The sequence below is a fragment of the Trypanosoma cruzi genome, genomic scaffold, assembly GCF_000209065.1.
Source record: "Trypanosoma cruzi strain CL Brener 1047053516649 genomic scaffold, whole genome shotgun sequence".
NCBI classification, from domain to species: Eukaryota; Euglenozoa; class Kinetoplastea; order Trypanosomatida; family Trypanosomatidae; genus Trypanosoma; species Trypanosoma cruzi.
This window is the reverse complement of record NW_001849427.1, coordinates 70,441-87,569: the sequence shown is the minus strand read 5'-3', so window position 1 is coordinate 87,569 and position 17,129 is coordinate 70,441. Positions and strand designations below refer to the sequence as shown.

At 51.8% G+C, this 17,129-nt stretch overlaps 8 protein-coding genes across 8 annotated transcripts, besides 15 other annotated features; all 8 read left to right on the top strand.

The window, feature by feature from the left end:
- Nucleotides 1-17,129: part of a sequence feature (heterozygous, Esmeraldo-like haplotype) that runs on past the window's edge.
- On the top strand, nucleotides 181-984 carry Tc00.1047053510149.150 (hypothetical protein, conserved; the record flags this gene model as incomplete). The annotated part of the gene is made up of 1 exon (XM_808823.1): nucleotides 181-984. The coding sequence occupies one exon, from the start codon at nucleotides 181-183 to the stop codon at nucleotides 982-984; it is 804 nt and encodes a 267-aa protein (XP_813916.1).
- Tc00.1047053510149.140 (RNA-binding protein, putative) lies at nucleotides 1,511-3,580 on the top strand (the record flags this gene model as incomplete). The annotated part of the gene is made up of 1 exon (XM_808822.1): nucleotides 1,511-3,580. One exon carries the CDS (start codon nucleotides 1,511-1,513, stop codon nucleotides 3,578-3,580), a length of 2,070 nt encoding a protein of 689 aa, XP_813915.1.
- Nucleotides 1,652-1,673: a sequence feature (AT_rich).
- Nucleotides 3,701-3,792: a microsatellite.
- Tc00.1047053510149.130 (hypothetical protein, conserved) lies at nucleotides 3,914-4,327 on the top strand (the record flags this gene model as incomplete). The annotated part of the gene is made up of 1 exon (XM_808821.1): nucleotides 3,914-4,327. One exon carries the CDS (start codon nucleotides 3,914-3,916, stop codon nucleotides 4,325-4,327), a length of 414 nt encoding a protein of 137 aa, XP_813914.1.
- Nucleotides 4,496-4,516: a sequence feature (AT_rich).
- Nucleotides 4,529-6,292, top strand: Tc00.1047053510149.120 (flagellar radial spoke protein-like, putative; the record flags this gene model as incomplete). The annotated part of the gene is made up of 1 exon (XM_808820.1): nucleotides 4,529-6,292. The coding sequence occupies one exon, from the start codon at nucleotides 4,529-4,531 to the stop codon at nucleotides 6,290-6,292; it is 1,764 nt and encodes a 587-aa protein (XP_813913.1).
- Nucleotides 4,957-5,009: a sequence feature (CT-rich).
- Nucleotides 6,411-6,444: a sequence feature (AT_rich).
- On the top strand, nucleotides 6,938-8,743 carry Tc00.1047053510149.110 (phosphate transporter, putative; the record flags this gene model as incomplete). The annotated part of the gene is made up of 1 exon (XM_808819.1): nucleotides 6,938-8,743. The coding sequence occupies one exon, from the start codon at nucleotides 6,938-6,940 to the stop codon at nucleotides 8,741-8,743; it is 1,806 nt and encodes a 601-aa protein (XP_813912.1).
- On the top strand, nucleotides 9,102-9,866 carry Tc00.1047053510149.100 (hypothetical protein, conserved; the record flags this gene model as incomplete). Its single annotated transcript, XM_808818.1, has 1 exon — nucleotides 9,102-9,866. One exon carries the CDS (start codon nucleotides 9,102-9,104, stop codon nucleotides 9,864-9,866), a length of 765 nt encoding a protein of 254 aa, XP_813911.1.
- Nucleotides 10,058-10,091: a microsatellite.
- On the top strand, nucleotides 10,235-10,600 carry Tc00.1047053510149.90 (Golgi vesicular membrane trafficking protein, putative; the record flags this gene model as incomplete). The annotated part of the gene is made up of 1 exon (XM_808817.1): nucleotides 10,235-10,600. The coding sequence occupies one exon, from the start codon at nucleotides 10,235-10,237 to the stop codon at nucleotides 10,598-10,600; it is 366 nt and encodes a 121-aa protein (XP_813910.1).
- Nucleotides 10,780-10,827: a sequence feature (T-rich).
- Nucleotides 10,871-10,907: a microsatellite.
- Nucleotides 10,928-10,948: a sequence feature (AT_rich).
- Nucleotides 10,976-11,012: a microsatellite.
- Nucleotides 11,019-11,043: a sequence feature (AT_rich).
- Nucleotides 11,217-11,387: a sequence feature (T-rich).
- Nucleotides 11,410-11,435: a microsatellite.
- Nucleotides 11,439-11,458: a microsatellite.
- Tc00.1047053510149.80 (ABC transporter, putative) lies at nucleotides 11,518-17,115 on the top strand (the record flags this gene model as incomplete). The annotated part of the gene is made up of 1 exon (XM_808816.1): nucleotides 11,518-17,115. The coding sequence occupies one exon, from the start codon at nucleotides 11,518-11,520 to the stop codon at nucleotides 17,113-17,115; it is 5,598 nt and encodes a 1,865-aa protein (XP_813909.1).

Sequence of the window (17,129 nt, the reverse complement as noted above, 5' to 3'; positions counted from 1 at the left end):
AAAGAGGAGTGTGCGGAGGACAATGTTATGTGGTATCATCCTGCGCTTCTTTCTCTCGCTTTTTTTTTTTTGCTGTGGGCAAAAAACACATGCATGACCGTTTGTAATTCCCACCAAAATGCGAATTGAATCCGAAGAACAGCAGGAGAAAATAGAGAAAAAGGGCGGGGAAGGGAGTTTATGTTGGCCTTCTACGCAAGGGCGCGGGGGGCACCCTCAGCTGCGTCTGCGGCCCTGCTGCTTCAGCGCCGTCGCGTAGAGTACTGGGGCTCGTCTGTGACAGGCCGCACACAACCGTTTGCGCAGGGCGACATGCTTCCACGCCTGGACAACACACGCAACGCCATCAATAAATCCTCCAGTGCAGCCGCAAGTATTACAGGGAATCATTTAGGCATTGCATATGATGGCAATAACATTTTTTCAGTGGAGGAATACAGCCGGCTGGAGAAGGAGCACTACCAACCCCTGCGGGGTGTCTCGCGCTACAAGGTGGAGCCCATCAATGAGGGTGATGGCCTGACGACACAACGGCTGATGCTGGAGCTGGAGGAGGACACCGTTGTCGGCCTTGATGCCGCGTGGTGGGGTGCTGTTTTCAAGGACTTCCCATCTTTAAAGAAACCCTGCACGAGTGAGTTTAAGGCAGAGTTTGCAGATTTCTACAAACAGGCCTTGGGAGTGGCCCACGATGAGGCTGCAGTGACGGCTCTTGCGGTGCCTTTTGTGCGTCGCCAGATGCAGACAAAATTTATTAGCTTTCCGATGTTTTGGCGTATTGCGGAGAAGCTGTCAGACGCTCTGGTGACGGCAGCTGCAGGCCGTCGCCACGAAATGCGTGTCTCCCGCATAGCGGTAGAGCGTGTTACAAAAATTGCATTGAACACAATCGCGGATGAGCCATGGGCACACAAGGACACGACAAGTCCTTTGCTCTTCGATGTATCGAATTTCCGCGCGTGGCATGAGGCTGGCAACTGGTAGATTGAGGGAATATTTAAAAGTAGATGCCCTTTATTTTTGGAAATAGGCGTCGTGTTGGTAGCGGGATTAACAAAAGCAAAAAAAAGGGATAGTCATAGCAATAGAAGAAATACTTGGGAGGGGAAGCTGTCGCATTTATGTGGTCATATTCCCTTGGGGGTGGGGGGTTATTGGGTCTTTTGGGTCGAGAAGAGGAGCGATGCGCGCGGGACATGTCCTTTGGTGCAGTTCAAATTACGACAAGTGCGTTTGGAGTTTGAGTGGAGGGGAATGCGGCAGTAGACTGCACTACGGCGCTTCCATGCGCTGGAGTGGGGGATAAGCGAGTTGGGGTGGGTCCAGCTCTGTGTGTGTTTCTGTTTCGCAGCTTTTTTATTTTTCTACCGGCAATGCGAAGGCGAGGAACGCCCTTGCGTGAGTTCTTTTGTAAATCACCACGCACTCACAGCAGAGGGCAGAACGGAGTTTACTTCTTGGGAACGGAGAGGGAAGGTGTTTCTCCTCGTTTGTGCAGAGCCCTGCGTGGATGCAAACGGCAACAATCAACAGGAAAGATACGTGTATGCTTTTTTGCAGGTGTACGTTGCAAATCTTTTCTTTTCAGTGTAAATCCTTCTTTTTATTTCTTTCCCCTGTTGCTGCTGATGGTTGTGATGTGTATGCGCACTTTATTTTTTATTTTTTATTTTGGCCATCACTTCATTTGCACACACTCTCATTCTTTGAGTCTATTCCCTTAGATGGGAGGAGAAGGAGGAAAACGGGGCATATCAATCTGACGATGAATTCACGCGGAAAAGAGCCAATCGGTTTTCGTGGTGGCCGCGGTGCTTCTGGCGTCTCCGTCGCGGCACGTGGCTTTGGACGTAGCGGCGGCAACGGAGGTCGAGACGTTGCGCGCGGGAGAGGCCGTGGCCGTGGCGGCCATTTACTGCGCGCGGGGGCAGACCGCCCCGAGTCATCTGCCTTGATGTCGCAGGAAGATAGTGGCGGCGACGATGACGAGAAGGGAGTCATGCAGGGGGAGAATGTGCACTTGGCGACGGGGAAGCGCTCCACAGCGCTCCACAAACAGCGTCATGTCAAAACAATGTTGACGGAGGAAGGCACGGAGCTCCCAAAGAAGCTCAACAACAGGGTGTTTATTGATGGTCTGCCCTACGAACATAAAGCGACGCCGGGATCCTCCACTCTTGAGGAGGAGCTGATGCAGTTTGTTGCGGCATGGAAGGTTGGCAAGCCCGTTCGTCTCATCAAGCGGGAAGGCCAGGGGTTTGGTTTTTTGGTTTTTCACTCTCCGCACAGCGTTGATGTGGCGGTGCGTGTGCTGAATGGAAGGAAGTTTCTGGGTCGCAAGCTGCGGGTGGAGGTGCCGAAGCCAAAGGACATGACAACAAACGACGTGGACATCAGCCTAGATGCGGGGAAGAGTAGTTTTGCCCGCCAGGTCCTTTTGTCCGACCTGGCGAAGATCACACAGCCAGAAATTGTTCGCGAGATCCTGCGAGATGTGGCGCCCCAGCTGGAGAAGCGGCTTGAATCCATCAAGATGACCTCAAGGAATCGCAAGGCATTTTTGACATTTTTGTCTGCCGATGACGTGGAGCCGGCGGTACGGTTTCTCGATGGCTTCTCCATGTTGGGCCGCCGCATCACTGCCGCACGGGCTGCCGCGCCTGGCTCGCTGCCGTACACAAAATCTCCGGGCCACGTTTTATCGCACAAGAGGAGCGGTGCATCGGCAGATGAGGAAAGCCACGGTGAGGCCATGCACGCGGGAATTCTTCATGGTGATGCGGACGAAGAGGAGTGTGGGCAGCCAGTGCTGCCATTGGGGGTGGTGAATCCACCAGCAGCGCAACAGGAGGCGAGGCGTGCGGGGCGGAATGTGGCCAAAGAGCTGAAGCCAAGCAACATCACTGGCGTAACAGAGAAGTACAACTTGCTAGAGGAGGGGCCAGCGGAGGTGTTTGTCGGCAACCTTGGTGAGGAGATCACCGAGGAGCAGCTCCGCTGTCACTTCAGTGTGTGCGGTAGGATATTGAGTTGTGATCTTCTCGTGAATAAAAGCACAAGTTTGCCCACGGGCATCGCGCGTATTCTCTTTGCTCTGCCCGCGTACGCTAGCTATGCACAGAAGCACCTTCATGGATCTTGTTTGCACGGCCACGTCATTCGTGTCGATCGTGGCGAAGAGCCGAGCGCGCCTCTGGCGTCGGATTTGGCGCCGCACGACGGTGAGGATGTGGTCGATGAGGATGGTTACATGGCGCACTACGGCGTGAAGGACAAGGCTGCCTATTTTAAGGGCACTTCGCTCGAGGAGAGGCGTGACGGTCGCAATAAGAGTAAGCGGGCGAGGGAGACAGCCGTTGACACCAAAAAAAAGAGAAGGAAGACGAAGGATGAAGCATTCAAAACATCAGGCTTCATTTCTGCTGGTGGCAATGATGATGATGATGAGGAGGAGGAGCGGTTTCATGATGCGGATAAAGTAATTGTGCCGGTGACCGCTTCATCTGGGCGAAGGGAGCCGAAGAAACGATTGATTGCGGTGAAGAGGCGGGCAAAACGGGCGAAGAAAGCGTTTGAGTGAACACCACATCTTTTGCCGAGTGATGATTGCGTTGATTTTAGACCTGAATTAAAAACTAATAATAAGAAAAAGGTGAAACGTGTAAAATAAGGACCTAAACACGAAGGGGCAACAAATTGCGCATACATACCATACGTGCATGCATGCATGCAAGTGTGTGTATATGTGTCTATCCCTACCCAAATGCATGGAGCAATGTATGTGTACATCCACAGTGTGGTGCTCATGGATGAAATGCAAATGTTGCCCTTTTTTTTCTCTTTCCTTTTTTTAAAACCTTGCTACAGGACAGGGAGGGAGGTGCGTTTTGTGGTAAATACATTGGGTGAATGAATGCCGCCTGTGACAGGCCGTCCCATAGGCAAGACCCCGAGTCCACACCCCATCATTCGCCGTACCCGAAGCTGGCGTGGTATCATGCAGGTACGCTTCAACGACACGCGTGCAGATCGCAATAAAATATTGAAACATGCGCTTTTTTGGGCACCGATGAGAATATTTGGTATTGGGTTTCTCACGACGACTGCGATGTACTTCACCATAGGCCATGATCGCTTCATGCACACGCTGTTTGGCTATGAGTCGGAGATGCACTATGAGGCTCGTGTAAATCCCGACGCAAGCGTCCTCATTGGTGATACATTACTGGACAAAGATCGCGGCTGGAAGTCCCCGCTGCGTGAATTGGAGATGCCACTGCATCCTAAGCGTCAGTTTGACGTGATGCGGGACCCCAATTCCACTTGACCCTTCTCCGTTTATTGAGAGCGGCCTGCTGTTGGTAGAGTGTGTGGGGAAACTGGGCTGGTTGGATAGCGCAATGGTGGCGGTACCGATGAGTTTTCTATTTGTTTCTATGTGTGGGTGTGTTTTACTTTTATTTTGGCGTGCTGCCGCCCACGTTATTTCAGATTCTTTTTATTATTATTTTTTTTTGCTCTCCTACATATGGAAAACGAAGAACACCTATTTTTTTTTTTTTTTTTGCATAGTAGGAGAATTGTTCATAGAGAAGGAAAAAGGCGGCTCGCACCATTGCGGGGTATCGTGCAAAAGGAAATAACTGCAACGTGTTCTTTTATTGCCATGACTGGACTCACGGAGAATGAAATCCGCGAGTCACCGCTGTGGCAGCACATGAAGAAGGTGCTTCTTCAGGTTGTTCAGCAGCAGCCGAGCAGTGCACTGGATGCCATTATCCCCTCCTCCTTCGTTGTGCAGACAGGCAGCGCGGTGCCGCCACACGCCACAACCATCTACGCAGACCACCGTCCGAGGGTCACCAACGCCGTTCCGTCGGACGCACTGGAGAACTTGCGTTGGGCGTCAAGCTTTGGCAACGTGCTTGCTCCACCGAAACCAAGGCGCAAGCCAACGGAGGAGGATGAGGAGATGCCACAGGAGGAAGCAGAGGAGAACGAGGAGGAGGTGCTGCTTGGTGAGGTCAGCAACGTGGTGGGGGAACAGGCCATCTTTAACTCCGTGGGAGAAGGGCTGCAGCCGGAGGAGGCCTTCCGCCTTGTGGTTGGAATGAAGCAACTTGTCAAGACGGAGCCGCTCGCGACTGCTCGCTTCTGGGGCAAAATCCTTGGCAGTGGTGCCGACTACTACATTGTGGAGACGAAGATCGATCCAGAGCGCCTGCCGGAGGATGAGGAGGACGTTGGCATGGCAGATGACGAGGAGGAGGAGGGGACACCCATCGACAACGTTGCGGATGTTCTCTACTCGTATGGCGCAAAAAAGCAGGCAGACACGGAGGTGGAGCCGGCCGGTAGCGGCCTGAACGAGTGGGTGTACTACGCCGCACAGACGGCGGACCCAACCAGCTGGACGCGGTTGCCCGATGTGACGCCAAACCAAGTGATTGTTGCACGTCACATTCGTCGCGGTTTTACGGGGGATCTTGAAAGCTCTGTCGACACCCACCCGCACTTCCCCGGCAAAGAAATGAACTATCTTCGGGCCCAAATTGCGCGCATAAGCTGTGCGTGTCGGGTGGCACCGCGTGACATGTACACAAGCGAGGGGGCTGTTCCAGAGGAGGAGGATGAAGAGGGAAACGTGTTGCCGCCTCCCGAATCCGTGAAGGCCTACACGACACTGCCGCCACTCACCCCACAGGAGGTGCCGGACGAGGAGGACACCGAGGCAATCGAGCCGATCAAGTCATGGTTCTACGGCTATCGCGACGATGAGTTGCTGCAGGGCAAGTATTGGGTGCACATTGCTCCGACCCTGCTGCAAACCGGCCGAACTGTTGCGAGGGAGCAAGAAGAGGAGGATACGGGGTTTGACCACTCCGAGAAGATACATCCATTTTTGTGTGAAGTCAGCCGTGACGATCCCCTGACATATGCATCTCACAGCCGTAGTCAACTACCCGCCTGGAGCTTCCGCAAGGCATTTCACAATGAGAGTAGCAAAACACGCACCTACGTTGCCAGGTCGGCAACCTGGCCCGGTGCTTTCACGTATGCCGTGGTGGAATTGGGCCAGCCAGGCAGTCAGTATCAGAGCGTCTATATCGGCACGGGTCTCAAGAGCCTGCAGGGCATGAACTACGCGCCAAAGCTACCCCCACGATGCCTTGTTGAGTATCCCGAGACTGAATTGGTGCTACAGCGCGATGCAACGGCGGACGATGAATTGGAGTACGCACCACCACCTCCCAAGGTGGACGCTGCCGACGAAGAAGATGAGGAGGCTTAGAGAAACAAGAAATGGGAAGAAAAGGGTGAAACAGGGACAAATGGATTTTTTTTTTGTTTGCCGACTGTGGATGTTGTACTTTACTTGTAATGTTTATAGTTCATGGTGAGAGGAGACCTTTTTTTTTCAATTTTTTATTTTTATTTTTTATTCATGATTTTCCCCACGCTGTGCGGTAGGGTGAAGGGGGAACTGGTACTAAACAAGAGAAGACAGAAGGGCGGAGGAAATGCAGCACATTGGAGAGTAATATGTATGTACCTTTTTTTTTTTTTTTTTCTGTCTCTCTGTGTGTGTGGATGTTTCTCTGCTTGGATTTCTTAATCCTACTTGTCTTTGGGGAGAGGCTGACCGCCGCTATTCGTGTGTATGCGTGTGCATTTGGAGCCGCGTTGACGTGGCGCATCATTTTTATTTTTTACTTTTTAATTCTTTCAGTAGGAAGGGGGCGGTTGCGTGCGTGCGTGCGATTGTTTTTATATTAATTGGTTTATTGTGTGGCAGATTTTTGGAACCAAGGGAAAAAGACACCAAGAAAGAACCCTAGAAGGGCACACAGAGTGCGTGGGAAGCCACGGGGAGATTTAAAGAGCTTAGAATACGGTATGAGGATAACAGGAGGAATAATATAAATATAAATTAGTCATGCATCCAAAGTGCAACCTCCCTTTGAGCCGTTCCCTTCCCCTTGTCTGCATCTGCTCACTATTCAGTTTTCTTTCAGGCGTCGGCATTGGCGCGAACGATTTAAGTGCGAATTTTGCCATGGTGGTAGGGAGCGGCTCCCTTAATATGCGTCAGGCAGTTTTCTACTGCACGGTATTTGAGTTACTTGGCGCCGCCTTCATGGGTGGGCATGTCAGTGGGACGATTCGAAAAGGGATTGTTGATCCTGCGTTGTTCACTCTGGATCGAGACATGGTGCTCATTGGCATGACATGTGCAAGTTTTGCGGCAGCTGTATGGCTTTATCTTTCCACTGTACTTGGGCTGCCCGTGTCGATCACCCACACGGTGGTGGGATCCATCCTTGGATTTGCCGTCTTCTCTAGTGGCTCTTTCCAATACGTGCAGCCACGCGGCATTGTAAAAATTTTGGTTTCATGGCTGCTTGCCCCTCCGGTTGCTGGGGCTGTGACGGCGGGTATATTCTATCTTCTCCGCAAGTACATATTGACGGTTAAGGGACGTTCCTTTCAGAACGCCTTGTGGTCGCTGCCGTACTGTCTGATATTTTCCCTTCTCATTGACCTTATGTTTGTTGTGATTGAGCAGCCACCCGTTATCACTGTGACGATTGCAAAATTTCTGCCCGTCGATGTGCAATATCTTTTTTTCCTCTTGGCAATCCTTTTTGCCTGCTGGATTGCTTCCTCCGCGGTCTTTCCACGTCTAGCGGAGGAGTCATGGAAATTGAAATCATTTGTCTGGGAGTCGGAGGTGCTGCGCACGGAGGAGGAGGATGCCGAGTCAAGAGCCGCGGCACGCTGCACGGAGACCGAGGGCGGCGATGGGCGGATGCAACACTTTTTTTTTGCTTCTACCGATCATGGGACGGCGGTTTCCGAGATCCATACGGAGAATACTGGGAGTGTGCCCCTGCCACGGAAGGTCGCGGCACTTATGCACGATTCCGGTAGCTTTTTCCTGTCGACATTGGGCTCGGTTAGGGTGCAGTTGCTTCCCCAACATAGCGTCCGGGCTGCACCCGTGACGCGCAACTCGATTCATTCAGCGTCTTTTCCAAAGAAGGGTGAGGCACAGTCCATGGCGTCGGCGTCCACTGTCTCCTACGGCGCGGTGGCGAATGTGGAAGATGAACCGAAGGCATCCGTTGACGTGGGTTTGAACGATGAGTTTATGGAGGAGGACTGGGGGTTGGACCGCCCGATGCAGCCGATAAACTTCCGTGGAATTAGTATTAAACCATTTAATCCACGAGCGGAGTACCTGTTCACCGCGCTGCAAGTTGTCGCGGGCAGCATGTCTAGTTTTGTGCACGGGGCTGTGGCTGGGGCGAATGCAACCGCCGCCTTTGTCATTTTTTACGATACCTTTGCGGTGTCGGAGCTTGGAGAGGAACCGCTTGGCAGCAGCTGGGCTGTGTTGCCAGCGATGCTGGGCATCGCCATCGGCATGTTCACGCTGGGGGCACGTTTGATGAAGACTGTCGGAGTGGAGCTGGTGACTGTGACCCCGGCACGTGGGTGGTGTATTCAGGCTGGCAGTACCCTCGTCACGATGATTCTCACGGGCATCGGAATTCCCGTCTCGCTGTCGCAGGCGCAGGTGGGTGCGGCCATTGGGTGCGGCCTGCTGGACGCACGGACGAGGGGTGTAGAGTGGGGCATCGTATTGAAGATTGCCTGCGGGTGGGTGGTGACGCTCGCGATAAGCGCTGCCACAACAGGCGTCTCCATGTGGCTGTTGGCCTCCTTTTACTGCGCCTAACTGTGTGCGTGCGTGTGTGCGTGCGGGGCGGAAGAATGTGTTGCACTTATCAACGAATGCTGTGTGCTCTGTGCGCCGATTGACTTGTGTGCTGGCGGGAGGGCCGGCGGCCCCCACTTCGTTTCCCCGCCTCTGCGTCATCCCTCTCCATCTTCCTGTGCTCCCCTCTCAGCCTTCGGGCGTTGCTGTGAGGGATCATCAATTCAAGTTTCAAGGAGAACCAAAAGAAGCAAAGGACACCGTGGACGGCGAAGTAAAAGACCCGCAAGTTTTCTGAGTGTCTGCTCCCCAACACAATACGCGATTGTTATAATTACCATTTTTGTTTTTGCCGCGCCGCAGCTAACAACGCCATCAAATGATGTTGTTGGGCGTGACTGCCCCACGGCTGGCGGGTGCTATTCGTCGCACTGCAGGCGATGCGGCTGCCGCCGGGGGGCCGCGCACCCAGCTGCCGTTTCTTCGCAAGGTGGTGCGGGATGCGCTTCGCTCCCCCAACACCCATCAGAGCACGACGCCGTTCAGGCCTTATCCTCCGCTCGGCGCCGGGGAGGAGAAACAACGGAGGAGCGGAGTGATTTACAAGGACACGCAGTGCATCGTCGTGAACGACGCGTTCCCCAAGTCACGGCTGCACTGTCTGGTTCTGCCGTTGGACCTTTCTTTACACTCCCTCAGTGCCTTGCGCATTCAACATGTCCCACTACTGCGCCATCTCATGGACGTCGCGGATCGCTACGTGCAGTTTCTTCGGAAAGACGCCTCGGGGGGCGATTGTGCGTCGCTGTCGTTTGCCACCGGCTTCCACTCGCTCCCGTCACTGCCCCATCTGCACATGCACCTCATTTCCCTGGACTTTGATAGCCCGTACCTGAAGAAGAAGAAACACTACAACAGCTTTGCCACTCCTTTCTTTCTTCCCGCCGACAGCGTTGTGGAGGACTTGGAGCGAAACAAGTGCATTACGTTGAACCAAGACGTGGTGGGGCTGAAGCGCATGGAAGAACAGGAACTGAGTTGTCTTTGGTGCGGCCGTGGCGAGGCGGGGATGCCGCAGCTGAAGGCGCATCTTCGCACGTGTCCCAACAGCCGCGCCTTTTTGAATTCAACCGACGCAAAATGACCGTTTGGCGGGTGCAGGAATAGTCGGAACGTTTGTTTTGGTACCGCATCGGAGAGGTACCGAAAAATTGCGCATGGTTTGCCGTCAATGGGGTGATTTGGAGGGTGTACGACCGTCGCTGTTGATGTGTGTTGACACCAAAATAATTATGGTTGCTTCTGTGGCGGGCGCTGTGCCGTCTTTCATTGGAATTTTTTTTTTTTCTTCTTTTCTCTTTTTCTTTTTACACGGCCGCAGGTTTTAGGAGGGGAAAGGAAAGGAAAGGGGTGGACGGGCCGTGTGTGTGTGTGTGCCTGGGCCTTTTTCCCCCACACCCGCCTCGCCAGTCTCTCTGCCGCTCTGACCGTGCGGGTCGTTGCACTGGGCGCATGCAGCCTCAGAGCTCGGTGTTTCGTCATCGCGCTCGGCTCCATGAGGAGGCGGAGAACAGCCGCGCGAATGCGGGTGTGATCAGCGAGGCAACGGAGGAGGAGAACAACGAGATCATGCGCGCCCTTTTGGGCGATGTGCGCTCCGTGCGGCACAAATTCACCGCGATGGGCGAGGAGGTGCGGCGACAGAACACACTACTTGACAGCCTTGAAGCGGTTTTTGCCCGCACACGCGTGCGTCTGGGACGGACGCTGCGTCAGTTGGATGTGGCGGGGGTGACGAGTGTCACGCACATGTGGGTGTTGTTTGTGTTTGTCATTGTAGTCTTTATGCTGATATACTTCATGCTGAAGTTTGGCTGATGATGTCGTACATGCGTTTTGGAGCTGACGCGCATGCATTCTCTCTCTCTCTCTCTGTGTGTGTGTGTGTGGGAGGGGGCACTTGACGGGGGCGATGCGTCCTCCACACGAACACGTGTTTGACTGCTTCTTCTCTTCACTCTCTTTTTGTCTGACCGAACGACAATAGAGTGAGAGAGAAAAAAAAAAAAAAGGGAAAATAATAAAAAAAACACAAAAAACAAAAAGGTAGTGTTTTCTACTTCCGTTTTTATATAAATCAGCGAACTATTTATTTATTTATTTGTATTTTTTTTTTTTTTTTTTTCGAAGAGCAGCAACAACAACAAAAATATTAAATTAATATTTCAACAACTTTCAACCAACGAGAAGGAGAAAAAAAATAAAATAAAAAAAAAAAGAAAGAAAAAAAGATCACAATTTTTTTATTTTATTTTAAAAATCCAACTAAACCCACTACTGTCATATAAAAAATACCAACAAATACCCCTCCCCCCCCCAGACTGGAGTAAAGAAGGAAATAAAACTTCTGTTATCTTTTTTTGGGGCATACCGTCACTGGAGAGAAAGTGAGAGGAGGGGAAATTAAATTAACCACAAATTTAAACCTCAACGAAGAAAAAAAGAAAAGGAAAAACAAAAAAAGGAACCAACAATCAACATTGAAGGATAGAGAGGGAGAGGGAGAAAAAAAAAAAAAAACAAAAGTAGAAAAGTGAGAGGGGGAAGGAACAAAAGAGTGGGAGGAGAATAGCAGTGGGAAATAAAGAAGTCAAGAAAATAAAGGCTTTTGGTTTTTTTTAAAATTGTATATATACATATATATATATACATACCGTTTTTTTTTTTTTTTTTTTTGCCTCTCTCTCTCTGTGTGTGTGTGTGTGTCTGCATTGATTGAGGCCACTGAATTCACGATGGCTTCCTTGTGGTTTATTCAGTTCAGGGCCTTCCTCTGGAAGGTTGTCCTGCAGCGTTGGAGGGCACCGGTGTCGACTCTTGCCGAGCTGCTGCTGCCTTGCGTTTTTACGCTTCTTCTGGCGTTGGGCTACTGGTTTTCCACGACAACGAAGGTGCCTGTCACAGATTATTCTGGAACACAACCGATGGATATGTCGTCGTTGCTTCCGGCCTTTTTCTGTCAAAACATGTCAAGCCCACGTCCGTTTGGCCGCAGGTTACACATAGGTCCATGCGGACCGGCAGGGCCAAGTACCATGTGCTTCCCTTTTGTGCGGGATGGGGCTCTCTGCGTGCGCGACCGTGGGCTGTTTTCTAAGGTTATGTTTGGTGTGTACTATGCCTCAGGCCCTATTAATGTCCCTACCCTGGATGCCTATCTTGCACTGTCTGCATTCGTGTCGCACGAATCACGGAGGACGGGTTCCACGTTTTTCAGCCGCTCGGCACAGGCGAGTTTGTCACATTATGGAGACCTTCTGGTGGCTGGGAAAGACGGGGACACATCCTTTGCCTCGGGGTTTGTCAAATATTGCAGCGATGTCAGCGCTCTTTGTGCCGAGGTGGTGCATAAGGATCGTGTTTTCCCAACGGTAGCCGAAGCGGAGAAGTTTGCCCTGAAGCATGACGACAGGGTCTGGGCCATTGTGGAGTTGCCTACTCCCCTTCCAGGATCGCCAGCAGCGGCAGGGGTGGAAGGAACCATATTCTCCATTAGCATGAACTATACCGCCACCCCATGGACGTTTGAATCAAAAATGCAGTTTTTCAAGGGGTTGGGCGATAACGACTATATGTTGTACGTGGCAAGCGGATTTATGACGCTGCAGAATGTTGTACAGCAATTCTACGCACGTTATCGACTTGACAAGGCGCCCCCGCCACCACCATCTGGAGCCAATGCCACAGGCATTTTTGAATTTGTTAACCTTCAAGGACCTCCGTTGATACCCATGCCAGCTCCGCCATATATCGACAACGGCTTTTACTCTCGCTGGGCATACTTCATGCCGCTTGTGGCGATGCTTGCTGCTCTCTTCCCAGTGACGAAGCTTGTGAGTTGGATCGTTGAGGAGAAGTCACTCAGAATTCGAGAAGCTATGCAGATTATGGGACTTCGCTGGTCATGTATGGCACTTGGGTGGTTTATCTCTGCATTCTTGATGGATTTTGCTGCCTCGCTTCTCGCCGCCATGGTTTTCCGGCTCAGTTTTTTTAGTTACGTGAACTTTGGCGTGCTATTCTTTCTCTATTTCAGTTTTATGCAGCAGAACACCGCCCTGAGCTTGTTTTTGAGCTCTTTATTCACCAATCCTCGGATTGCGGGGGCAGTTGGGGCTTTATGCATTTTCCTTTGCAGTATGCCGTACTACTCATTTCCTGATGGTATGAGCATGCTGCGGCTCGTGACGATGAGTCTCGTTCCATGTGTCGCCTACGCCAAAGCCTTTGATGAGCTTGCCAAGTATGCCTCCTTTGGCTACAAATTCACGTGGAAGAATACACGGGTTGGTGACTACAACGTTGCTATGGCGATTGGACTGATGTGGGCATCCTCAGGCATTATGTGGATTTTTTGGATTTATTTGGATCAAGTGTTGCCGTCTTCGATTGGTCGTCGCAGACATCCCTTGTTTTTCCTTTCGTGGGTTCGCAAGTTGTTTCGCTGCTGCTGCTGCTGTGACCGCGAAGGTTCTGAATTTGGCGAAAAAGACTTACAAAACACGAGGAAATTCTCTAATGGACTTGCGTCTGCTTCTGTAGGGACACTTCCGCCGCGTGACGGGAAGCCCGTCGACGAGGAGGTAAATTCCCATGCGGTGGTATTTCGTAAACTTTACAAGGTGTATGAAACCGGGGGCATTATTGGATGGCTGCACCTTTTTCTTACGGGGCTGCGCCGTGATGGGGATCGCCGTGAGGCAGTACGCGATGTTTCTTTTAATATGGATTTTGGGAAGATAAATGCACTGCTCGGCCCCAACGGTTCCGGCAAAACAACTCTAATGGGTATTGCCACTGGCATGGTGACACCCACGAGTGGTGACGTTTACATATGCGGCCACAATGCAGCATATAAACTGCACAAGTGCCGAGAGCATATTGGGTACTGCCCACAGTCGGATATTGTGTGGAATCGACTGACAGTGGAGGAGCATCTCACTTTCTATGCCCGCATGAAAGTTAATGGGGGATGGGACGTACGGGAACAAGTGGACGCTATCGTCGCTAGCATGCAATTGGAGGAAAAGCGTCATTGCATTGCAAAAAGTCTATCTTCTGGTCAGAGGAGGCGCTTGTGCGTTGGCATAGCCCTAATTGGGAAACCTGATCTCCTTTTCCTGGACGAACCAACAGCCGGGATGGACATGCGAGGCAGAAAGGCGGTGTATGACGCGCTCCAGAAGGACCGTGACACCCGTGCGGTCATGGTTTCAACCCACCTGCTGGATGAGGCAGATCGTATTGGGGACAAGATCCTCCTCATGCATGAGGGCGCCCTGTGTGGTGCGGGGTCATCCTTGTTTTTGAAATCTAAGATGGACGTTGGGTACGTTGTGACATGCGTGGTGGAGAGCTGTTCCTCTGAGATGGAGGAGAATATTTGCATCAGCCGTCTCACGGAATTTGTACGTGAAAAGTCATACCCCGGGCATTCCCGTAACATGTCTACGGAGCTGCATTCCATTTCTACACAATGCAAGCTGCTGGGTATCGAGCGCCGTGGCCGCGAGATATCATTTCGTTTTCCACTATCTTTGCTTTCGGCTTCAGGAAGCGCCATCATCCGTGCCCTGGAGGAGCAGCGGGAGGCACTTTGCCTGCGCAGCATTGGCTTGAGTCTGACGACACTGCAGGATGTTATGGAGTACCTGACAAAAAGGCAATCATCAACGATGGCTACGGCGCCCTCAAATGAGCCACTAACTGATAAAGCGACGGAGCATGGAATTTCCATCCAGATAGAGGGTATGGGCTCGAACCAGGCGTCTTGTTTCGGTACGGCCGTTGGATGCGAGATGAATAGAGACGACAGCAGCATGTCGCTTCTGAATGAGACCTGCAATTCGCATGATGAGAGTGAGTACTACAATCCGCATAGGCAGTCATTGGTCAGACACTTTGCCGTACTTTTTATGAAGCGTGTACACTGCGCCAAGAGAGACCTTCGTCTTGTCGTGTTTCAGATTCTCTTACCTGTGGTCTTTCTCAGTCTTGCCCTTTTGACAGACCTTATGAGTCCACCGAAGCAGCCAGCACTCACCCTTGACGCGTCACTGTATCCAGGTTACGACACCCAGCCGTATTCAGAAGTCATGTGGACAGTCTCATCTAAATTTCCAGACGTATTTGATGTGGAGAGTAGTAGTATGTCTACTGCTTTTGGACCGTATTACACGCCTATCAGGGCCAAATGCGATGTGGAAAATTGCAGTCAGCCACTCTCTGCTGAGCTGATCCCTGATATAAGGACACACACAGCTACCCGTTATATCGCACTCGCCCTTACAAGCGCACAGGGAAAAAAAGGCACACCGACTTCTATTCTTATGCACAACGTCTCCGCCCGTCACTCAGCGCCTCAGTCCCTTAATGCACTTTATAATGTCGTCAATCACCAGTTGTTCGGTCAAGGCTCAATGACAACTGCGCGGAATGTGCCTATGCACGTGGGACCATTTGAACAGAAAATGGTAAGTGCATTCCGGCGTGTTATCTTTGGGATTTTTATCCTTTTGCCCTTCACATTTATCCCAAGTAACACCGTCAGTTTTATGGTAAGGGAGCGTCAAAGCGGTTCTCGACACCTTCAGTGGCTTGCGGGTGCAAATGTTGTTGCATTCTGGCTGAGTTCCATGCTATTTGACTTCTGCTGCTACCTTGTGACCGAGGCGCTTGCGATGATCATCTTTGTCATATTCAAGCGAACGGAATTTATTGGTGATCCTAAAACAGTGGTGGCATCCTTGACACTCTTTACGGTGTTTGGAATCAGTTCCGTTCCATTCAGCTACGTTGTCAGTTTTTTTTTCAGTTCCCCTTTTGTCGCCCAGGGCGTTGTTCTTATCGCAAACTTTGTTCTTGGATTCTTGTGGGTCATGGGAGAGCAGATTCTTGGCGGGATCAAAGAGTTGGAAACTTTTGTGACGCGCACGACACACGTCCTGCGTGTCATCCCGTCCGTTTCTTTTGGTGAAGGCATATTCACCTTGTCAGGTGTGGAGCTGGCGAATATGATGTTTCCTGAACGAAAGCGACCAAATCTCTTTGACAAACTTGAGTTTGTCGAAGGCAAGTTCAGGGGCGGCATTGGAACGGCTCTCATTTACATGTCATGCACCCTTGTCGCCTCACTCTTGTTACTGGCCCTGCTTGAGTACGCACGCATACAGCGTGTCAAGTGGTTTTTTACCCGGATGTCATGCTGTAGGAGGAAGAACAAGAAGTCGTCGAATCAAGACGCTGACGCGCCACCGTCTGCGTCTTGCATTTGCCATCAACGTGAGGCGAATATGAATATTGATGCTTCCGTCGCGCGGGAGGAGGAGGAGGTTTGCCGCAACGAGACAGGCCGCATTGAGGATTGTATCACACTTCAGCACATCACAAAGAAATATGGCGGTACCCACCGGCCTGCTCTTGACGACCTCTCGCTCGGTGTCCACAAGGGCGAAATTATGGCCTTGCTGGGTCTCAACGGCGCCGGCAAGACTACGGCGGTCGGTATTTTGGCTGGTGAGGTGGTCCCGACGTCGGGTTCAGCGTACATTAATCATCTTTCTGTTCTCCGCTCCGCCTCGCGCAGCTACGTCGGTTACTGTCCACAGAAGGACGCTCTTATTGACCACTTGTCGCCGGGCGAACACCTGAGGCTCTACGCAGGTCTGCGTGGTGCCACTGACAAATATATCCGTAAGGAGATTCCCAAACTACTCGATGCGCTGGGCCTCACGTCACAGAAGAACACCCCGGCGTACTCGTTGAGCGTTGGAAACAAGAGACGTCTCTCACTTGCCGTGGCCCTGGTTGGTGGCACCACGAGTGTGCTGCTCGACGAGCCTACTGCTGGCATGGACGCCACCGCCCGCCGGCAAACGTGTGCTGTGGTCAGACGACTAACGCGGGCAAAATCTGTTATTCTCACAACGCACCTGCTCGATGAAACGGAGGCTCTTGCAGACCGTGTTGCCTTTATCTCAAAAGGGAAGCTGCGATGTGTTGGAACGCCACAGGAGTTGAGAACACATTACACGAACGACTCCGTTTACACCGTGCGCGTGGTGTTCGCTGATGGTTGTGGGGCCATTGATGCTACCTGCGACGTCATGAAACGCCTACGTGAGTTATTTCGGACCTCCTCGTCGACGGAGGGGGAAGAATGCGTCTTGGAGGGCGTCGTCGGTCGCACTGTGACCCTGTTGGTGCAGCAGAGCCTTTCGCAAATTTGCAGCGTTGCAAGTAACATCCGTGAAGGAGGATTGGAGGGGCTTCCACCGGTGGTTCAAGTGAGCGCGTCGCAGGCGACGCTGGAGGACATTCTGCTGAGCATCTGAATTTTTCCCACAGC